This window comes from Prunus mume, linkage group LG6, assembly GCF_029339155.1.
Source record: "Prunus mume cultivar Tortuosa linkage group LG6, ASM2933915v1, whole genome shotgun sequence".
NCBI lineage: Eukaryota > Viridiplantae > Streptophyta > Magnoliopsida > Rosales > Rosaceae > Prunus > Prunus mume.
Window position 1 is genome coordinate 20,012,648 of NC_142703.1, and position 20,327 is coordinate 20,032,974.

The 20,327-nt window shown below is 35.7% G+C and overlaps 4 protein-coding genes across 7 annotated transcripts; 3 read left to right on the forward strand and 1 right to left on the reverse strand.

Moving 5' to 3' along the window:
* Positions 1 to 576: 576 nt before the first annotated feature.
* Positions 577 to 7,600, forward strand: LOC103335834 (methylmalonate-semialdehyde dehydrogenase [acylating], mitochondrial-like). Of its 2 annotated transcripts, XR_016128156.1 has the most exons (19): positions 577 to 728; positions 810 to 907; positions 1,308 to 1,379; positions 1,480 to 1,641; positions 1,742 to 1,820; positions 1,923 to 2,077; positions 2,463 to 2,526; positions 3,115 to 3,194; positions 3,805 to 3,870; positions 4,562 to 4,612; positions 4,725 to 4,877; positions 5,773 to 5,863; positions 6,087 to 6,167; positions 6,354 to 6,431; positions 6,706 to 6,741; positions 6,840 to 6,883; positions 6,984 to 7,062; positions 7,169 to 7,259; positions 7,403 to 7,600. XR_016128156.1 is itself a non-coding variant. In XM_089055207.1 (11 exons), the coding sequence occupies exons 1-11, from the start codon at positions 704 to 706 to the stop codon at positions 4,764 to 4,766; spliced, it is 894 nt and encodes a 297-aa protein (XP_088911333.1). In that variant the 5' UTR covers positions 577 to 703; the 3' UTR covers positions 4,767 to 4,881. The 2 variants fall into 2 exon arrangements, 1 of the variants encoding a protein (XP_088911333.1); XM_089055207.1 differs by lacking the exons at positions 5,773 to 5,863; positions 6,087 to 6,167; positions 6,354 to 6,431; ... (3 more) ...; positions 7,169 to 7,259; positions 7,403 to 7,600 and having other exon boundaries at positions 4,725 to 4,881.
* On the forward strand, positions 4,834 to 7,515 carry LOC148916381 (methylmalonate-semialdehyde dehydrogenase [acylating], mitochondrial-like). Its single transcript, XM_089055116.1, has 9 exons — positions 4,834 to 4,877; positions 5,773 to 5,863; positions 6,087 to 6,167; positions 6,354 to 6,431; positions 6,706 to 6,741; positions 6,840 to 6,883; positions 6,984 to 7,062; positions 7,169 to 7,259; positions 7,403 to 7,515. The coding sequence occupies exons 1-9, from the start codon at positions 4,834 to 4,836 to the stop codon at positions 7,513 to 7,515; spliced, it is 657 nt and encodes a 218-aa protein (XP_088911242.1).
* A 536-nt stretch (positions 7,601 to 8,136) lies between the features above and the next one.
* On the reverse strand, positions 8,137 to 11,920 carry LOC103335835 (uncharacterized). Of its 2 annotated transcripts, XM_008238869.3 has the most exons (6): positions 11,691 to 11,920; positions 11,567 to 11,593; positions 11,181 to 11,303; positions 10,104 to 10,350; positions 9,863 to 9,931; positions 8,137 to 9,274 (listed from the first exon to the last, which is right to left on the reverse strand). In XM_008238869.3, the coding sequence occupies exons 1-6, from the start codon at positions 11,744 to 11,746 to the stop codon at positions 8,426 to 8,428; spliced, it is 1,371 nt and encodes a 456-aa protein (XP_008237091.2). In that variant the 5' UTR covers positions 11,747 to 11,920; the 3' UTR covers positions 8,137 to 8,425. The 2 variants fall into 2 exon arrangements, with proteins under 2 accessions (XP_008237091.2, XP_088911332.1); XM_089055206.1 differs by lacking the exons at positions 11,567 to 11,593; positions 11,691 to 11,920 and adding an exon at positions 11,038 to 11,095.
* A 3,590-nt stretch (positions 11,921 to 15,510) lies between these two features.
* On the forward strand, positions 15,511 to 19,521 carry LOC148916382 (uncharacterized). Of its 2 annotated transcripts, XR_016128155.1 has the most exons (8): positions 15,513 to 16,487; positions 17,069 to 17,203; positions 17,279 to 17,341; positions 17,444 to 17,506; positions 17,599 to 18,504; positions 18,675 to 18,907; positions 19,197 to 19,283; positions 19,381 to 19,521. XR_016128155.1 is itself a non-coding variant. In XM_089055202.1 (6 exons), the coding sequence occupies exons 1-6, from the start codon at positions 15,558 to 15,560 to the stop codon at positions 18,909 to 18,911; spliced, it is 2,334 nt and encodes a 777-aa protein (XP_088911328.1). In that variant the 5' UTR covers positions 15,511 to 15,557. The 2 variants fall into 2 exon arrangements, 1 of the variants encoding a protein (XP_088911328.1); XM_089055202.1 differs by lacking the exons at positions 19,197 to 19,283; positions 19,381 to 19,521 and having other exon boundaries at positions 15,511 to 16,487; positions 18,675 to 18,911.
* The last annotated feature ends 806 nt before the right edge of the window (positions 19,522 to 20,327 follow it).

The window sequence follows — 20,327 nt, forward strand, 5'->3', positions numbered from 1 at the left end:
TTATGCTAGAATCAATGCCAACAACATTTTTAACAAAAAGTTTACCAAACGCCAAACTAGTTTATCTCACAATTGATTTCTCTTACAGCAAATCTGACAATGATTATTTTCACAAGACAACAATGCCGAACTGGCCCTAAGTGTGAGATTTCCACATTTATAAAGATTTCACTCTTTTTTCTTTCTATCAATGTAAAATAAATGTCCTTGATTTCATTCAAACTTTCAACAGTTAGTATATAAAACTGTTAAAAGTTTTAAATATTGCAAAGATTTGTAACCCAGGTGGGAAAATACATCTATTCCTGCAAAGATTCTATGCTCTCCTTTCATTCTTTGTGAAATTGAAACTTCGTAATCCAATTTGATATGGCCACACCTCAAGGGTATGAAATGTACGTAATCTAAAAAAATATAAAAGAAAACACTCTCCTCGGTGGATTAACATGAAAATTGGTGTATGCATATATATCGTGCTTCATAGTCAGCAATTAAATTTTTAATCAGAAAGTCCCTCCAATCGACAGGTGGGCCCAGGTGGGTCAGCAAAAATCTTAGCCGTCGGATAACATACGAAGAGATTGATACACCGCAGTTATTCAGTCATCAAGGTTGGCTGTTTCTCGCCAACTGATAAAAGCTTCCAAGTCAGTGACACTTTTCATCAAATTGAGCGAAACGAAAAAACTGGGAAAAAAAAAAAATGTTGCAGCTTTCAATTCAAAGAGGTACACAAGTTAAAACAAAGATGATTTTGATAAAAAAGATTTGAAATTTGATTGCAACGTATTAATATTGTTGTGTTGCAGTGAGAAATTTGAAGGCTTTGAGGCCTGCGATCTTTGCTCTCAGAAGCTCTCACTTCTCCACAGCTGCCGAGCCGTCTTCCAAGCAGGGTAGCCCTCCGGTAATCAATCCTAGACTGGCTTAGCTCCTGTTTGTTTCCTAGGAAAAATGAACTCTTTCTCGGGAAAATGATGTATCATTCGCACACAGTAGCTTGTAGTTTTGACTATGTATTTTTTATTTTGACGAGTACATGATTTATTTGTATTCAAGTGGGTTCATGGTTACTGTTATTGAGTAGACTTCGGTTATCACGATTTGTTTGGCTGTTGAGAAAATAGTCTAAAAACGAAAAGATGAAGAGAAATGAAATGGAAGCAGCTGTTGGGATTTTATTTATTTTCTTTTCAGGGGTTCAACTTTTGATTTAACTACCAATTTCAAGTGGAGGAAAGTTGAGATTGGAGAATTCTCATTTAATATAATTTTAATACAAATTTTAATTGTTTTTGTTGTATCAGAGCGTTCCCAATCTAATTGGAGGTAGTTTTGTTAAATCACAATCATCTGCGTCCATTGATGTTATCAACCCTGTAAGTGCATAATATGCTTCAGTTCTTCTTTTCTTTTCTCTCTTGTTGTTAACTTTACAGAATTCATGGTTGTTATCTTGTATTTAAAACTTGGTCATAGGCAACACAAGAAGTTGTTTCACAAGTTCCTTTGACCACAAATGAAGAGTTTAAAGCTGCAGTGTCTGCAGCAAAGCAGGCTTTTCAATCATGGCGCCACACACCAGTTACGGTCCGTCAACGTGTCATGTTCAAGCTCCAAGAGCTTATTCGGAGAGATATTGTAAGTGCGCTGGGTTTGAACTTTGAAATAGTCTTTCTCTGTACAGTTAAATAAGGATACAGTTGGTTGAGTAATACAAATCTCTTTATTCTGTTTTCAGGATAAGCTTGCCTTGAATATTACCACTGAACAGGGAAAGACATTGAAGGATGCACATGGAGATGTGTTTCGTGGGCTAGGTCAGTGTTTGTACTTTGTTGTCAATAAGATTCTCTGCAGGATAATTACGGAGTTCAGTGGGTGATGTTGAAGCTCTGAGAATTTATTGGTTTCTTATTCAGAGGTGGTGGAGCATGCTTGTGGTACGGCAACTCTGCAAATGGGGGAGTATGTTTCTAACGTATCAAATGGAATTGACACATACAGTATTAGAGAGCCGCTTGGTGTTTGTGCTGGTATTTGTCCCTTCAACTTTCCGGCAATGATTCCCTTATGGGTGAGCTTGCTATCGTCTTCCCCTGTGACATGATTGAATTGAAATGACCATCAGTTTTTCCTTTCCTTTTCATATACATGATTTATCCTTACTATCTTTCTACCTCTTTTTGGTTTCTTGTTAAAATTTTATTTAAACATTGTATATTCACCAATCATCTAAATGCTTAAGCATGCTGAAACTGTAATAATGCATCTGATCGAGCAATGAATTCTTCTATCTCTGTCTTTATAGTTGCTTCTCACAAGCACACAAACACCAGGGTTTTTTAAAAATTTTGTTTATAAATTTATTTCTTAAATGGTACTTCATTGACTTTCCATTCCTTCAAATAAAGAAAAAGAAAACGTCAATGGTTTCTAATCCTTTACTGATTTTATTGCAGATGTTCCCACTTGCAGTTACTTGTGGGAATACCTTTGTCTTAAAGCCATCAGAAAAAGATCCAGGTGATTATGATTTACTTAGAACTCAGTGTATCTAGTCCTGGAGCATTACCTCCCTCAAGTTTTTGTTTCATAAAACCATAGAAGCAAGAAAAAGTTCATTAAAAAATTTAATTTGCACCCTGATGTTTGTGTTATCATATATCAATCTATATTTCATATTAATATATTTGATGATAGGTTGTTATAGGTTTTTTTTTTTTGAGACTGTAGATGTTGTTTCTGTTTGAACTTGTTGAATTTATAACAAGAACTTTGATCTTCAGGAAACTTGAAGGGTGATATTTCGAAATGCTTAATTTCTACACTGCTTAAATAGCATAAATAGGGTAACTTTGCTAAAATATATCAGATGCAAGGATCTACAGAAATCATCAGTCATATATTGATAGATCCCCTTGGATGTCATCTTGATTGTCCAACTTGTTACTTTTTTTTTTCTTCATTACATGTACGCTGGTTACAGCATGGTAGTTGTGCATTCTAAATTTTCTTTTACATCTATTTTAGGTCAGTTCATGCGTGCATGGATACACTTTAATCTCCATGCTTTGATTTAAAAAAGGATCTGTTATATTTTCTTTTGAGCAGGGGCTTCTGTAATTCTGGCAGAGTTAGCAATGGAGGCTGGTCTGCCTGATGGTGTCTTAAATATTGTTCATGGAACCAATGTATGATTGTTCTCAAACTACTTTTATTAGCCCTACTATACCTTATTGTCTTAAGTTGTGCCTAACTAGATGGCCAGATGCTTTCAACAATTCATGTAGGATTTTGATTGATATTTACTCCGAAGATGTTGAATTTTTTTATATATGTATTTTGGATATATTTGCCATCTCATGGGTCATTGGTGGGAATAAAAGTAGAAGGATCCACAAAAAGAAGCCAATTTTTTCACTTTCTTGGGGCTGTAGTTTTTTGTGTAAATCATTATTGTGGGCCCCAGATGTTAACAGTGAAGCAGATGACTCGTGATGTCTTTCCCTGTGAAAGAAAGCTTCGCTGCTTCTTTTATTGATAACTTATTATTTCTAAATCCTGTATATATATCTTAGAAATGTAAATGTAGTTTGGTTGCATGAAAAAGTGAGCAAGAGAAGCTAAGAGTTTTGCACCTGTAAATCCCACCAGTGCTGTATACCATATGTTGTACAGTTGTGTTTATATTTGCAATGATTTTTCCAAAAACAACTTTTGAATTTTTTGGAAGCTTTCATATCAGAAGTTTGGTACCTTTAGTGGAATCGGTTTCCCTGAATGTATATTACATTGTGGCAGGATATTGTCAATGCAATTTGTGATGATGAGGATATAAAAGCTGTATCATTTGTGGGTTCTAATACTGTAAGTTTTCTCACAGTGATTACATCCATATTCCAATTTCTGTATGTACTTTTATGTATAGTTTTATCATCTTAATCTGGAACGTTAAGTTAACAACACTAATAGTCCTTGTAGTCTTAACATTCTGGACCGTTATGTGTGTTTCAATTTATTTTCAATCCCAAAAAGGAATTAAAAATACCTGAACTCGATTGTTATTCCAATATGTAGCTAACTTTTTGTGGTTTTCATGTTGTACTCACCACCCCTACATAAAGTCTTCAATTCAGTTGATAGCCATATCACATCACTGAGAATTTCCTATGAACTCATAGTTTGTTTGTGGAAGTGATTTTAGTTTCAAAGTAGACCCCAATATGTTTACTTTAGGATGCAAAGTTGCTTAGAGTTAGAAGTATGATAAGAATTTAAGTTTTCTCTTTTGAAATTATTTTTCCAACAATTGTTTGTTGACTTACAGAATAAATTTATCTGTCGGGTTTAAGAATTCTTTTCTTACCTTGGTTGTGAACTTTTGTTCAGACCTATAAGTTTGCATGTCAACCAGTATGTTTCTGGTACAAAGGAGCATGCTCTTATCATATTTAATTTTTTGAAAGGAAAAATTCTTCTTCTTTTTGCAATTTTATTGTGATGTATCAGTTGGTCTAGCTATACTCTTACACAATGTTTTTATGTTTACATCACAAAGGCTGGCATGCACATATATTCAAGAGCATCAGCAAAAGGGAAACGTGTTCAGGTAAGTCCGCTTTGTATTTAACTGTTTCTCTTACGAGCCAAATGGTGGCTTTCATACCCTTGTGCCAGTTGAAAGTGAAATGAATTGGTTACCTGGTTAACTACTTTTCCAGTCTAATATGGGGGCCAAAAAACCATGCAATTGTCATGCCTGATGCAAGTGCTGATGCTACTTTGAATGCTTTAGTTGCTGCTGGCTTTGGTGCTGCAGGACAACGGTGCATGGCACTCAGCACAGTTGTCTTTGTTGGAGGTTCAAAGTCATGGTATTATGTTTTTTTTTTTTTTTTTTCTCTTTTCTTTTTCCATATGTTTAGTTTCATTAAGGTTTATGCCTTCCACATTCGCGTATCCTTTTCTTTGAAGGTTCAAAGTTTTAAACTTACCTTCAGAGTGTTACCAAAGTAAGGTTTTTATTGACCTTCGATGTCCTTACCTTTACAAATCCATCTCCACTTGCTGCTCTGGCAACGTTCTATGTTCTAAAAGGCTTCTCTAAAAAGAGTTAAGTGGTGCTTGAGAAGACCAAAAACCAATATTCACCCTTATTCTGTTTCCTAGAAGATTCCTCTAATAAAACATATCCAAGATAAGGTTTTAGTAGAACCTTATCTAACCTTCATGTAGATTCAAAATAAAAACATTACACTTTCCTCACTTAGGAAAATGGCTTTAGACAAAGTATCTGAATTATACATGTTAACCATCCCTGTTGTGACAAGTCTTATCCTCCTGAAAATGGCTCATTTCACTTGTCAAGCAAAGGAACTTTTTACTATATCTACAAACTCTTGTATGAAAGCTTCTTTTAAATTTATTAAAAAACACAACGTAAAAGCAGACTAGGAAATGAACATGATTAAGTTCTAATTCTTTGTTATCTATTTTAGGGTAAATGAATTCAATTCTGTACCCACCTTATTAGTATCTATTAATGCTTAGTAAAATAAGTATCAGTTCTATGGAACGTTTTAAGAAGTGACCTACATTCTGTCGTTGCAGTTTTTTGTTTTGTTTTGTTTTGTTCTCAATCATTGGTGTCACTGATATCTTGTTATTTCCATGTAATCTAGGCTTTTTTAAAAATTTAAAAAAAGAAAAAGAAAAAAGAAAATTGAGTTTGAAGACTGAGATTAGATTTTAATTATTAAACTCTTCCAGGGAGAACAAACTTGTGGAAGCTGCCAAAGCTCTGAAAGTAAGTGCTGGAACAGAACCTGATGCTGACCTTGGTCCCATAATTAGCAAACAAGTAAGCACTTTAAAAGTATTTTTTCCTTTTTGCTCCCGTTCCCAGACTACCAATTAGGTTACCAAAGAGTGACATTGTTTAAGTCTTCTTTCTATAAATTGTCCACATTTACATGAATGACTAACCAAATAACATATTAGTTGTTAAAGTGCATGCTCATGTGGTTGACATTGGCTTCACTCTTTAGTTTCTGTTAATGAATTTTTACTGGATTCGTTCACAGGCAAAGGAACGGATATGCAAATTAATCCAGTCTGGTGTTGAAAGTGGTGCAAGGCTATTGCTTGATGGCAGAAATATAGCGGTAGCATTTTATATTTCGATGCTTCCCACTTATTGCTAACTTGCTAGCACAAAATAGTTTTGACATTTTAATGATAAGTCTCTCCCCTCTCTATGTTATATTAGATAGTTAATGTGCTTGCCTGACTCAGTTTTTCTGAAGAGAAACTGGTTACTTATCTACTTATTCATCATCGGTAACAAACAGGTTCCAGGATATGAGCATGGAAATTTCATTGGCCCCACAATCTTATCAAATGTTACAGCTGACATGGAGTGCCACAAGGTATCTTTTTTTTTTCCTTCAGATTTTTAGTCTCTTTTCCTTTCAATTTTTCCATTGTATTTTCAAAACAGATGGTGGTTGTTGGCTACCCAGTAGGGGTTGCCTTCTCCATTAAACAGACCCAAGGTCTTAGGCACATATTTGGTAGGATACCAAGAGATTCAGCGCCTTGTATTTGTTTGTTTATGTTGATATGGACTGAAATTTCTAAGGATGAAAATCAATTGAATCTTTATGTTGGAAGGAACTTGATTATTTTCTACCTTTTGTGCAGGAAGAAATTTTTGGTCCAGTTCTTCTTTGCTTGGAGGTATGTTGATTGACTGAATTCCTGTTTCTTTGCCTGTCATCTTTCTCCTTGCGTGGTATGGAGATTGTTAACACATCCTTTGTTCTTCTTAATGTCAGGCTGACAGCTTAGAAGAGGCAATAAGCTTTGTTAACAGAAACAAGTACTAATTATTGCTTTCTCTTATTGCCTTAAATAGCGTTAGTTTAGAAGAGATATTTTATGCGGTTTACATGAGCATTTTTTTTTATAAAAAAAAACAGATATGGCAATGGAGCTTCTATTTTTACTACATCTGGGGTAGCTGCAAGGAAATTTCAGACTGAGATAGAGGCTGGACAGGTAAACAAAGTCTTCTGAGCATCTGCTGCTACTGAATTTGCAAGATAATATGGCAAATAAAGATACGCTTTATATCACTCTCTAACTTGTTTTGAGTATGAAATAGGTTGGAATCAACGTTCCTATTCCAGTTCCCTTGCCATTTTTCTCTTTTACCGGCAACAAGGCATCTTTTGCAGGCGATCTGAATTTCTATGGTAAAATATCTCTTCCACCTGTTACTCAACTCTTTTTATGATGTTAGCAATCTGTTTTTGAGTAGTTATTGTTCGAACAATGGTTGTATATAATGAATTATTTCGTTCTGGTAAATTATGAAGAGTTTTTGTATGCATTACAGGTAAGGCTGGTGTTGACTTTTTCACCCAGATCAAAACAGTAACTCAGCAATGGAAGAATTTACCCGGCAGCGGTGTAGTTAATCTCGCAATGCCAACTTCTCAGAAGGCATAGTTACCATGATTACAAACATACATGTCCCTTTCTGGAACTCATCCGAACAATACAATAAATCAATGTCAAGGTCGTCTTCCTGTTATATTTTGTGCTTTCTTCCGCATTTGGTTTCTTTGTTTCGAGGCTCTCATTTTTATTTTTACTGTGGTAGTTCCTTTTGTGAGGTGGGGGTTTTGATAGGGCAAAACATATGTTTAAGCAAGAAATTGTACTCATTAAAAAGAGGTGACCTAGCACACTTAGTTAAATTATGGCCAGATGAGGGAATGAATTATCCAACTGGTCATGCTCATTCCGGAACGCAGTCAAAAGACGAAATTTGGCTTAACGAATAGTAAGGAGTTTCACCAAAATGTTAACTTAATAATTTTTAAAAGTTGGTGAAGAATTGAATTAATATTCATCCAAACCAAACATTTCCCAAGGGAAATTAGTATCATCTCTACCCTGTGTTATTCCTGACTAATAATGTAATGACAAATAAAATGAGAACAAGACTAGCTCTCTACGGGGCGAGTATTGAGACAACTTGAAATTGCTAATGTCATTGTCAACTAGCATCCAGAAGAAACCAATTAAAAATTATAAGTGAAACATGATGGATAACAATCTGGAATATGGCATAAAAGAGGTCCTTTGATTTTTAAAATATTTTATAGGTTTTTTTTCCTTCACGAATACAAGCTATAGTCGGAATTACGAGGGTAAAGGGGATTTCTAATACACACTGCCATAGGAACCTGAGACCATTGGTCTGCAAGTCAATTCCATTGGCCTGACCCAATTGGCAATAGTTCATTGCTTTGAATTCATGTAAAACGAGTTCAGTGGGTCATGGTGTGTCACTGCGACTCAATTCTCAATGGTGCCGATTTATGTTCCACAAAAAATCATTCTTCCTTTGAACTTAATTTGGGTTCTGTTGTCGTTGTTGCATCTTTTTCTGGTGTTTTCTGCCATTCAGATGCGATGCCATGACAATCTCACTGGGGCAGTGCACATTACAAACATTGCACGATAGAGTTAAATCCTTCATGCTTGGAACTTCAGTCGGGTTTCCTTGTTGGCTTCCATTGATGGATGCAACTTCTGCTGGCTCCTCTTTAGATTTATAAGAAGTCTTTGTCCCTGAAGCTGGAATGCTATTTTTCTGACTTTGCGCCTTTTCATCTATAATAACTTTTTGTTTTGATGCACTGCTCGTTGGCCGCTTTCCTGGCTCCTCTTTAGGTTGATGAGATTCCTTTGACTCCGGGGGAATTTTCGGCACAAATGGCCAGCTCTTTGCTTTCAGTGCCGCACATGCCACCTTGTGTTTTCTGCCTTGGAGGTGGGAGTTTAAAGTTGCTTCACTTTGAGTTGTTAGCTGACAGAGAGCACAAGTCCACTCTTTCTGGACATTTTGGGAAGACTCAAGAACTTCTCTACCTGTTGCAACCTCAACAGATTTTTCTTTAGTCTCCATGACCGCAAATGTACCGTTTTCTGTCTGAGTGAGCTTAGCTTCAGCCTGGTTCTCTATTTTCAGTTTCTCATATACAGCCTTGTGTATTTTACCGTCCGGGTGGGAGTTAAAAGTTGTATCACTTTGGGTTGTTACCTGACTGAATGCACTTGTCCACTCCTCAGCGTTCTTTGAAGGTGGAGTGTTCAGAACTCCTCTCTCTGATGCAACCCCAATGGCTTTTTCTTCAATATCCATACTGGGAAATCTGCTCTTTTCAGTCCCAGTGAGATTAGGCTCTGCCTGACTAACCTGCAAATGCAATGAAGATGAGGTCCAAAAAGAAAATTGTTTTACTGCATCCAGTCTTCTCAGATAAAGCAAACAAAATTCTGTTGCGATAATGGAAATGAACCGACAACTAGCACAAAGAGTTTTTAAAAAGACAAAGAAAGTCAAAGAGAGAAAATGTTTGCATAAATTTTTTGTGGAACATTAGGCTATTTTTTTATTCACAATCGTCTGCAATGCTTTGATATCCTTCTGTGGAACATTAGGCTTTCTGGATTTGGACTGTATGAAGAAGACTGAGGGAAGGTTAGCACATCAAATTAATAAATTAGGCTCTTAATTATATCGCAAATGCATACTTAATTTCACAATATTCTCTCTTTAAATCAAGCATCGTTCAAAATCAAAATGAAATTCTGCGTCAGAAGAAGTAGACAGAGAAACATAGTCAGAAGAAGTAAACAGAGAAACCCAGAATTCAGGGGTTATTGCAACGATCACAGTTATAGAATTTCATCTATGAGAAGCCATCAACTACAAACCACTGGGGTGTATAGAAACGTGTAATGAAAATTGTATGAGTTGCATCAGGGATCTCACACAGTGTACCTCTTTATTCTCCAGAGATGAAACTGCTTTCAACTCTTTCTCATCGGGATTTGACTTCGTTCTCTCAGACTGAAGGAAAAAAGTATTATTAGTCCATCTCTGACAACGATTCTCTAGAATATGTTTTTCCACAGGTCAAAGCATTTATACTAGTGCACACACCTCTAGGCATGTTCTAAAAACTAATTTATTCCTATGATACATAACAATATATTTTTTTCACCAAGTTCGACCTACTTACTTTGGAAGCAACAATTTTTTCCAGAGCTTCAGTTCCATTCTCCTTTACATATCTCTCCACCTCGGCAAGAAAATTGTCTCTGTTAAACGAGGATTTCTTCCACTTGTTGAACCAGTTGATAACAATTTGGAGGTCCATGGACAGGCATGGACAGATTAGGTGTTTATAGACATAAAAAGCTCCATTGAAATGAGGTATCACCAAACAGAAGACGATCATGAGCCTAATATATGGCCACAGAGGGAGCCTGACAGGTACAGCAATGGAAAATTAAGAAACATCGAAACAAATTTTATAGCTCCTCATGATCATTGAACAATGAAAAGTTGTAACAAATGTCAGCACTATGCCCAAAAGGAACTAACTGATATCTAACTCTCTAGATTTGATATGTGGCATTTGCCGGAACAAAAATTCTGAAGCTGAACAAATAAATTACAACCATTTCATAAGTTTGAATTGATTTAGAAAAAAGCAATGAGAAGAATTTTAAATAATCCTATTCTTTAGGCATGCTTTCATATGTCCGTTAAACTATTGTATATAAAAAGTGTGTTTTACCACCAAATGTGACCTTATAATTGTGAACATATTACCAGAAAGCTACCACATAAAATTAATAGATCACAACCATCTTAAAAGGTAACTTCAAAATTATTTATGAGACTGTTTTGTCTCAATAATACCACAATGAATGGATATGCCACACAAATTCACTTCTGAAAATTCCATACTAGCCACAAGATTCCGGCTTTTGAGAACAGCCAGATTGTGAAAATTTCTGCTCTCCTTTTGATTATAGTGAAGGCTAGGAAATCTTTGAAATTCCTTTTTCAATTTTATTACGGCTTCTCCATTTGTTTCCCTTCTATGTACTAAGAAACAAATATTATGGACAACCAAATTAATTGGGCAAAATTTGGGGGAAACTCACATTCCAGAAGGGCTTTCATAGTAACTTGGCTGAAACTTCAGTTAAAAGCTTCTGCTGCCTAAAATATGCAAGGTTTCAACTTTTGTATTCATTTATTTGGAAACCAGAAAATGCAAATGCAATAAACTAAACAACAGAATTACCATTTTAGGAGCTTCATAGATGCACGTTCTAATAGCAGAATCAATGAGAAGACAACCCAATAAGTATTCAACTTCACAGAATCTGAAACAGAATTGGCCTCAATCGCCCTAATGGAACAACATCTATCAAAAAACAATCAACACAGTATCAACATTAGTAAAAAATAAAATCATTATCAAAAGCATCATCATCATAAAATGCAATATCGAAAAATTACACCCATTTTGGTAGGCAAAAGAAACAGAAGAAAAGGAAAAAAAAACCCATTTCCATAGATGCTAAAGTGAACACTAGTAGGATTAGTCCCAAGAAAAAAACACTAGGAGGATGAAAACGGAGTTTCTTCAAAATAAAATAAAAATGTGTGTAGGGCAGAGAGGCTTACAAAGGATACACCAGAGCAAGTAGAGGCCTGCAGAAAAAGAATCACAAACAACATGAAATGATGAACAAGAACATTTGCTCAACTCAACTGTTCCAAGATTTTCATTCTCTTACAAAAAGCATACCACGCAAGAACATCAAAGCATCGAAGTAAAAATGCAACAAGACCCACAAAGCCCATCTTGAACTTCAGCTTCTTTGTATGGTTTCCTTGTCGTCGTCGTCCTCAGCTTTGAAATCGGAATTTGAAAGGCCTGGAGAAGAAAACCTTGTGAAGAAGCAAGACTTGTCCGTACAGCGTGGAACTTTTGTTCAGAGTTTTTTATTATTTTAGGTCTTAACTTCTGTTCAGAGTTTAGTTCATGATAAAGGCAAAGTTTCACTACCACTGGAAAGTCAGTCGTCCGACCAAAAGAAAAAGCGAGACAAAATAAATAAATAAAATAAAATAAAATAAAAAACGCCAGCAGTCGTGTTTGCAAAAAGAAGACTTTGGAAAAACACAAAGGAGAGAAAAATTTTGTAAAAGAAGTCAAACTGACAAAATCGCCTTTATTTATTTTTGGATTTCTGGAATCATTTATATTTGTATGTCTTTGATTTGAAAGTTGAGATGTTTTTCTGTCTTTTTTGAAAAAATTTTGGCTTTTTCTAAAAGTAAAATTTTTTTTTTTTGCTAAAACCTAAATTTACTTTTGCAAAATGAGTAAAAAAATATATATTTAATTACTGTTTTATCCTTGAAACGGGACGCTTGATCTCACATTACTCCTTGAAACTGAAATTTTCTCATTTAATCCTCAAAATCTCTAAAAATGCTGAAATTTTCTCGCTTTATTACCTTTGTTAATTTCAATCAACAAAACTAGAGGTGGATGCGGTCTAGTTCGGTCTGATTTTCACATCAAATCGAAATCAGATACGGAACTATTTAATCGGTTTGGTTTTAGTATAAAAAATTATTTGAAACTGACTGGTTTGGTTTGAACTAGTTATAGTATGATTTCCAAAAAAACATTTAGCTTTCGACCGGATTATTTTTTTGTTGTTGCAAATTTCAACTAAAATATTAATTTTTGGGCTTGAAAATTTATAAATGATCCAAATTTCATACAAAGAGAGATATTGTGCGTAAAGGGAGATTTTTTGAAGTTGGGCTTGGGGAAATATTAGTTATGAGATTAAAAAATGTAACATTGGATTTAAATAATTTTATAAAAAAAATTTAAAATATACACAACCGGTCTAGTCCAGTCCGATTTGGTAAGGTGTGAAATTAGAACTAGAACTGGTTTGAACCAGTCGAGCTTTGGTGTCGGTTTGTTGACTTTTTAGTCAATCAGTTTTTCCCACTTTTTTTTAATTCAGTTTGGCTCAATGTTTCGATTTTCCGACCTTGATGCCCACCCACCGTTAACTATGCTGACGTGGCATGTGTATTTTAGTAATTTTAGCTATTAAAAAAACATGAGATGTGTTGTGTTTACTAATAAAAACATAAGTGAACATAAGCTTAAAAATGCCGACGGGGCTCTAATACAGTGGAAACTAATATTGACTTGTAGAACAGCGGTCTCAAGTTCAAAACCCTCTGATATCTTGGCATTGTGTATGTGCTACTGACTCATGAATTTTCGTAAGGGTAGGCTAATTTTTTTTTTTTTTTACAAGAAATATATTATACATCTTTTTTCTCTTGAAACAAAAATGTAAATAAGATTTTATAAATCAAATAAGGTCACATTACAAGCAAATATAATACGAAGAAGCATAAAATATAAATAAATACCAAATCAAACACATGGTTCAACTTCCAAAAAATATGGTCAGTTGCAAAAAAAAAAGAGCTTACCTAGTGAAGTGGAACCCTTCTCTCTTTGAATGTATCAAAGTCTTTGATTATTGAATCTGAATTAATATTCACATAAAGCTCTTCTCAATATAGTCAATGAGGGAATCTGCGAGATACTCATCCTCCATCTGCACTGGGCTCGAGTGTAGATCCACCTTTGTGTGTGAGAAACCCCATTCCCTGTAGTTTTGTTAAACTATTGTTTATACTCCCACATAAGCTTAAAAACAATAACTTCGTAATGGAAGAATCTACCAAGCAACATTAGTGTAGTTAAACTCCCAATGCCAACTTGTGAAAAGGGATAGGTGTGTTTCCCATTGTCAATTTTGAAGCGTTTGTCACTTGACACGTACGACTATTGTGCATAGTGCAGGCTCTCGACCCTCAAGGTCTTTTTTCTCCCAGGGTGTCGATGTCGGCCAATAGTCATATGATTGTTTTAAAAATTAAGCCATGCATTTGTAAATATGAATGGAAGAATAATTGTCGCAATTTTCAGTGTATTATTCTCCTTGTAAGAGACACATATAATACATCAACACCTTGGAGGCTAAGTAACCTTGGAAGCTAAGTTAAACTATAACCCTAACTCTATTTACAGTAGGAAAGGGAGCTTTAGTTTTAAAGCATAATATAGTTTACTAATTTAGTAGAAAGAAATACAATTTAGTCTAATTAGCAAAAGGCAAAAAACCAAAATGTAACAAAAATACCATTACAAAATATGAAAATTACAACATATGCCATTTTCAGTATTTAGTTTTAAACCAAAATTGAAAAACGACATCAAGCCAAAACTGAACCAAAACGACATCAACCGAAACCAAAATTGAATCACAACCCCTTCGCGCGACGTTTCAACTTTACCTCCAGAAACCTCTGCATCTTCACCTCCAGAAACCTCCAGACCACCAACGATCATCGAAGACCACCAACCCATTCGTGCGACCATCATCGAAGACCACCAACGATCGAAGCCGATTCTTCATTCTCTCTTTCAGCAGTTCCAACCTATTCCCCCAAAATCTGAAACGGCGACCACGACGACGAGCGATGACCAAAGAACGATTGAAGGGTTTAGCACTCTCTTGGGGAAAAAATCGTAAGAAAATGACCCCTAACACAAATTTGCGTTCGATTTTAGGGTTCTGAAATTTTACTTCCTGTTCATTCTTCATTCTGCAATGTAGTTTAGGTTTTGGGTTTAGTTTTGGTTTGAAAACCTCTAAAAACCGAAAAATCACAAAAGAAAGAAAAAGAGCATCAAAACTGTTTTCTGCATCGAACAAAACAGAAACTGCATTGTAGTTTCTGCTAAATTATTTATACTTCTTTCCATTTCACGTCATGTTGTTCTGTAGTTTCTGTTATGTTTTGTATTTCTTGTTTTGGCTATGCTGATCTTTCAATTTCATGTCAAGTTGATGCATATTTCCTGGTATATTCTGCTTTTTGCATTGCGTGAACCACAAACCGCATTGCGCTTTCGTGCTTCTTGAATGTTGCTCATTTCACGTCATGTTGTTCTGTAGTTTCTGTTATGTTTTATAGTTCTTGTTTTGGCTATGCTGATCTTTCAATTTCATGTCAAGTTGATGCACATTTCCTGGTATATTCTGTTTTTTGCATTGCAGTGAACCACAAACCGCATTGCAGCTTCTGCTTCTTGAATGTTGCTCATTTCACGCCATGTTCTTCTGTAGTTTCTGTTATGTTTTGCAGTTCTTGTTTTGGCTATGCTCTTCTTTCAATTTCATGTCAAGTTGATGCATATTTTCTGGTGTATTCTCTTTTTTGCATTTTAGTGAAAGACAAACTGCATTGCAGTTTCTACCACAAATCAGATTTCTACCACAAATCGCATTGCAGTTTCTGTGCTTCTTGAATGTTGCTCATTTCACGCCATGTTCTTCTGTAGTTTCTGTTATGTTTTGCAGTTCTTGTTTTGGCTATGCTCTTCTTTCAATTTCATGTCAAGTTGATGCATATTTTCTGGTGTATTCTCTTTTTTGCATTTTAGTGAAAGACAAACTGCATTGCAGTTTCTACCACAAACTGCATTGCAGTTTCTGTTTGCTTGTAGTTTATCTCTACTTGTCCTAATAGTATTTTCATCCCTTCTTGTTGCAGATCACAAATGGCACAAGAAATGTCACCACAAAAGGAGGAAGCTCAAAACCAACCAAAGCGAAGATTCAAAATGATGGCTCAAAAGAGTAAACCAAAGCCAAAGTCAAAGCCAAACTATGATCGGAAAGCAAAGCACCCAGACTATGTCCAATTTCGGTGCAATTGCAACGCTTTCAACAGCATCATTACGGATGTAAAAGACAAGCTCAATGAAAGGCAGAAGAAGCTTCTCAAGAACACCCCATTTTGGAACTTGATTGAGGTGTTTTACAACCGAAGGATTGACATGAATAACATGAATAAGTCAGACCTTGACTTAGTTCAGCTGCTCAAGAAGTTTGATCCGGATACAAAGTCCTTCAACTTTGGCACCGAAGCATTCAAGATCACAGGCAATGCAGTGAGTCAGATTCTAGGACTGCCAAATGAAGGAAAATCTGTCCAACTTGTCAATGATAAGTACACTTCTACCTTCAGAATAAGGCACTTCGGAGAAAAGGGAAAACCATCAAAAAATAAGGTAGAAGCAGAATCACTAAAGACAATTTCCTTGGCAAACCAACCGAAGAAAGAAAAGGCCAAGGCAGAGGAAAAGAAGAAAACGAAGAAAGGAAAAGAAAAGAAAGAAGCTGAAGAAGAAGAAGAAGAAGAAGAAGAAGAAGAAGAAGAAGAAGAAGAAGTTGACTACGACAAGGAGGTGGTCAGCCTAGTATTGGTTCACCTCTGCATGACATTCCTTTTTGCCAACGCTTCATCAACTTTGCATTGGAAAGTATTTGAGCACTGTGTGAATCTAGACACACTTTCAAGCTATTCTTGGGCAAGAGCTGTTTCAGCCTACATGAATGAATCCTTGGTCGCAAAAGCAAAAGCAAAAGCAAAGAAGGGTGGAGAAGGCTCTATAGGAGCTGTTTCGGGTTGCATTATCCTAATATTGGTAAGTAAACAGTGGCTTATGCAATGCATTTTGAGTTTTAGGCAATGCAGTTTCCCTTTAGTTCAATGCAGTTTCTGTTTTATCCTAAGCAGTTTCCAACCTAATTTATGATATATCTTTCAATTTCATGTTTATGTTTTGTAGTTCTTGTTTTGGCTATGCTGATCTTTCAATTTCATGTCAAGTTGATGCATATTTTCTGGTGTATTCTCTTTTTTGCATTTTAGTGAAAGACAAACTGCATTGCAGTTTCTACCACAAACTGCATTGCAGTTTTACCACAAATCATTGACAGCTTCCTACCACAAACTGCATTGCAGTTTCTATGCTTCTTGAATGTTGCTCATTTCACGCCATGTTCTTCTGTAGTTTCTGTTATGTTTTGCAGTTCTTGTTTTGGCTATGCTCTTCTTTCAATTTCATGTCAAGTTGATGCATATTTTCTGGTGTATTCTCTTTTTTGCATTTTAGTGAAAGACAAACTGCATTGCAGTTTCTGTGCTTCTTGAATGTTGCTCATTTCACGCCATGTTCTTCTGTAGTTTCTGTTTTATGATATATCTTGTTTTTGAACTGTGCAGTTTCTACTGTGTGAGAGGACAAACATAATACAACCAATCCTGGGCAAGGAGAAAGAAACTCCTGCCATTCTTAAATGGAGTCTTGTGGAACTCCACACAAGATTCAACCAAATAAAGGACTTGAATGACATCGAGGTATGCAATTTATCGCATGTTCTACTTTAATGTATCTTGAATGTGAATCCATGCTAAATCATTCTCATTGTACAGGGTATTTTTAAAACTCCTAAAAAGCGAAAAACTACCAGGGAAGAGGAAGACACTGTTGACAAGGTAATTAAAATCTGTATACAGTGCATTGCAGTTTGTGTTTTCTACATTGCAGTTTGTATTTTATCCAATGCAGTTTTTGAATCATTCAATCTCATTGTACAGGGTATTTTGAAAGCATATAAAAGGAGAAAAACTACTAGAGAAGAGGGAGTCCCTCTTGACAAGGTATAAGAATCTCTAAACAAAGAATTATGCATTGCGGTTTCCATTTCCTCCAATGCAGTGCAGTTTCTAATTAGTTTCCGTTCAATATGCAGAAAAAAGAAAAAGAAGATGAAGGACAACAAAGAGAAGCAGAGGAAGCAGAAGACCAAGGAAAACCTGATAATGCTGATCAAACTCCAGAATTAAAAGAGGATGGAAAGAAGAAAATGTTTGAGAATGAAGCTGGAAATGAACCTCTTGCAATTCAAGACCTCTTGGTGAAGTCCATGACAGACCAAATCAACTGTCGCCAACGTCAAGATCCTACCTTCATTTGCCCAGAAAGATTACAACTGTGGAAGGATGAAATAAATGAAGACAGTGAGAAGAAAATGAAGGAATTGTGGGATATATTTATCCAAGGAGAAAAGAGATCAAAGGAGTTGGAAGCGAAGTTGGCAACATACGTAGAGAAATTAGATAATGAAGAATATTTGACTGCCACCATGACAGTGGAATCTACAGTTCAGCTTCAGGAAATACAAAATCTAAAAAGGAGGATTGCAGAATTGGAAGGCAAGGAAACTTGTATTGACAAGGAGAAGATTGCCAAGAAAAAGGAGATTGAAGAAAAGTACAAGGTAGAAATTGAAAGCTTGTTCTCAGACCCAACAGTCTTTGAAATGGAGATGGATCTGCCTACAACACAACCAACACAACCAGTTGAAGAGCAAGAAGAAGAAGAGGAAGAGAAAGAAGAAGACAAGAAAGAAGAAGAGAAGCAACAAGAAGAGAAAGAAGAAGAGAAGAAGCAAGATGCTCCAAAACCTGATGTTCCTTCAAGAGTACTAAGGCTGAAGAATAGAGAAAGAAAGAGGTTTCAAGCATCTTGCTATGTGTACGAAAAAAATAAGAAACCAAAAAAGAAGGCAAAAAAGGATGATGAAGAACTACCACAATTCAAGATTATCTCTTCCGAGGAGCAATCAACACAAGAGGATCCTCAAAATCAGAAGGTGGTATGCAATTACTGCAGTTCAAGCTGCTGCTTTTCATTGCAGCAAATAGAAATCGCATTGCGCGCTTATAGAACGGAAACGCATTGCAGTTTTGCTTTATAAACGGAAATCGCATTGCAGTTTCTGTTTTATCAAATGTAGTTTCTAATTAGTTTCCTTTCAATCTGCAGTTAACACAAGAGGCATCTCAGCCCGATGCCACAAATCCAATTCCTGATCCCCCAAAAGGAACGAGCCTTCATGATTCAATACCTGTAGGTATGCAAGAATCAAATGATGAAGATGAAGGAAAAAAAAAGCCAACAAAGAAAAAACTAGGATGGGGTCAAAAGAGGGTTTGGCAGAAAATTCCAAAGGAGGACAGGGACAGAATTCAAGAATACTACTTAAGTACTCAACCTAGGTAATATCTCTATTCCAAAAGAACAACTCTTTCATCTTTTAATTACAATAAACTAAAACTAATCTTGTGAATTTCATGTATTCGAATCCGCAGTGATAGCTTTTGGGCAGGACTCGATAATGAGAAAGTGACAAACCATGATATCAAAGATATTGTATGGGACCTGGAACTGTCACAAAACGTAAGTATAAAATACTAATTCTATAACACACACTGCACTGCATTTTTTATTTGTGCTACCTATATTACCCGTTAATAATTCCATTTTTCTCCAATCAATGTGAAACAGGTTATTGAGGCCTATATCCAAATAGAGGAGGAGAAAATAGGGCCCATGCAGACAGATAGTCCACAGTACATGTCTACATGGACTTGGGTAAGAATTATTTTGAAAATTCAAAGTTGTTTAAACAGACACGGCACTGCAGTTTTCGAAAAATATATACTAACAAATTGCCATTCAATGATGGCAGGCTTACATGCAAACCTTTCTAGAACCAAATTGGCATAGGGCCCTGTATGAACACTTACTTGAAAAACTCGGGAAATGCAATGTTCTCTTCTTCCCGATCATTTCAAGTTCTGAGTTCCACTTTACACTTCTCACATTTCACAAAATGGAACGAAAGTGGAGACACTACAATCCACTTAGATCGTTGGGATCTAGAAAAGAAGAAAAGTGTATTGACATTGCTCAAAATTTTGTAAGTGGAATGAAACTGTCTTAATTTCTCAGCACAAACACAAACAGAAACTGCAATGCGTTTCAGTATATACGATCGCTTAATTTCGCACCAAAACTATAATATGCAATGCACTGATTACCCATTCTTTTTCTCTTTTTTTCTTCTTCTTTAAACAGGTTAATATTGTGGAAGGGTGGCTAGAATATATCAGACCACAAGCACAAGAGTTCTTAGAAACTAAAACAATACCAAAACTTGTGAAGCAAAAAGAAGGCCCCTACACCTGCACAGGTTGATTTGTCCCCAAATGCGAACTCACTCTAAATTGGATTCTGCAAAATCCATATCAGTTTCCATTTGAGGATGACACAGAATGTGCTCAACAAAATTCGTCTTTGTAAGAATTGTGTCTACTCAACCATTCATTACAATTTGAAATCATTCAAAACCAAAAGCTAATCTCGTATTCATTTGCAGGTTGGATTGCGGCATGTTCGTCATGTTCTACATGGATAAAATAGCACAAGGACAGCCCATTCCAAAAAATGTGGACAAGAATTTCATGAATGAATATCGAGCACAATATGTCACAAAACTCCTACACCACAAACACTGTGTAATTAATCGTCTCTAGTGATTTGCCTTTCGTTAACTCAAGACAATATGTATCTTAATTCTTGTGGATGTTTGTAAATATTTCTAGTTATGGTATATAAGAACATATTTCCTATACA

Bases quoted from the DNA above. Each gene is read 5' to 3' on its own strand.
- LOC103335834 (XM_089055207.1), top strand. From the start codon at position 704: ATGTTGCAGCTTTCAATTCAAAGAG. The intron at 2,527-3,114 runs GTGATTATGATT...TCTTTTGAGCAG, and splicing joins GCCATCAGAAAAAGATCCAG to GGGCTTCTGTAATTCTGGCA. The intron at 3,871-4,561 runs GTAAGTTTTCTC...TACATCACAAAG, and splicing joins CATTTGTGGGTTCTAATACT to GCTGGCATGCACATATATTC.
- LOC148916381 (XM_089055116.1), top strand. From the start codon at position 4,834: ATGGCACTCAGCACAGTTGTCTTTGTTGGAGGTTCAAAGTCATG. The intron at 6,742-6,839 runs GTATGTTGATTG...TCTTAATGTCAG, and splicing joins CAGTTCTTCTTTGCTTGGAG to GCTGACAGCTTAGAAGAGGC. The intron at 7,063-7,168 runs GTAAACAAAGTC...AGTATGAAATAG, and splicing joins CTGAGATAGAGGCTGGACAG to GTTGGAATCAACGTTCCTAT.
- LOC103335835 (XM_008238869.3), bottom strand. From the start codon at position 11,746: ATGGGCTTTGTGGGTCTTGTTGCATTTTTACTTCGATGCTTTGATGTT. The intron at 10,351-11,180 runs GTAATTCTGTTG...TGTACCTGTCAG, and splicing joins TCTATGAAGCTCCTAAAATG to GCTCCCTCTGTGGCCATATA. The intron at 9,932-10,103 runs GTAAGTAGGTCG...TTTTTCCTTCAG, and splicing joins AAAAAATTGTTGCTTCCAAA to TCTGAGAGAACGAAGTCAAA.
- LOC148916382 (XM_089055202.1), top strand. From the start codon at position 15,558: ATGGCACAAGAAATGTCACCACAAAAGGAGGAAGCTCAAAACCAACCA. The intron at 17,204-17,278 runs GTATGCAATTTA...CTCATTGTACAG, and splicing joins AGGACTTGAATGACATCGAG to GGTATTTTTAAAACTCCTAA. The intron at 18,505-18,674 runs GTATGCAATTAC...TTCAATCTGCAG, and splicing joins ATCCTCAAAATCAGAAGGTG to TTAACACAAGAGGCATCTCA.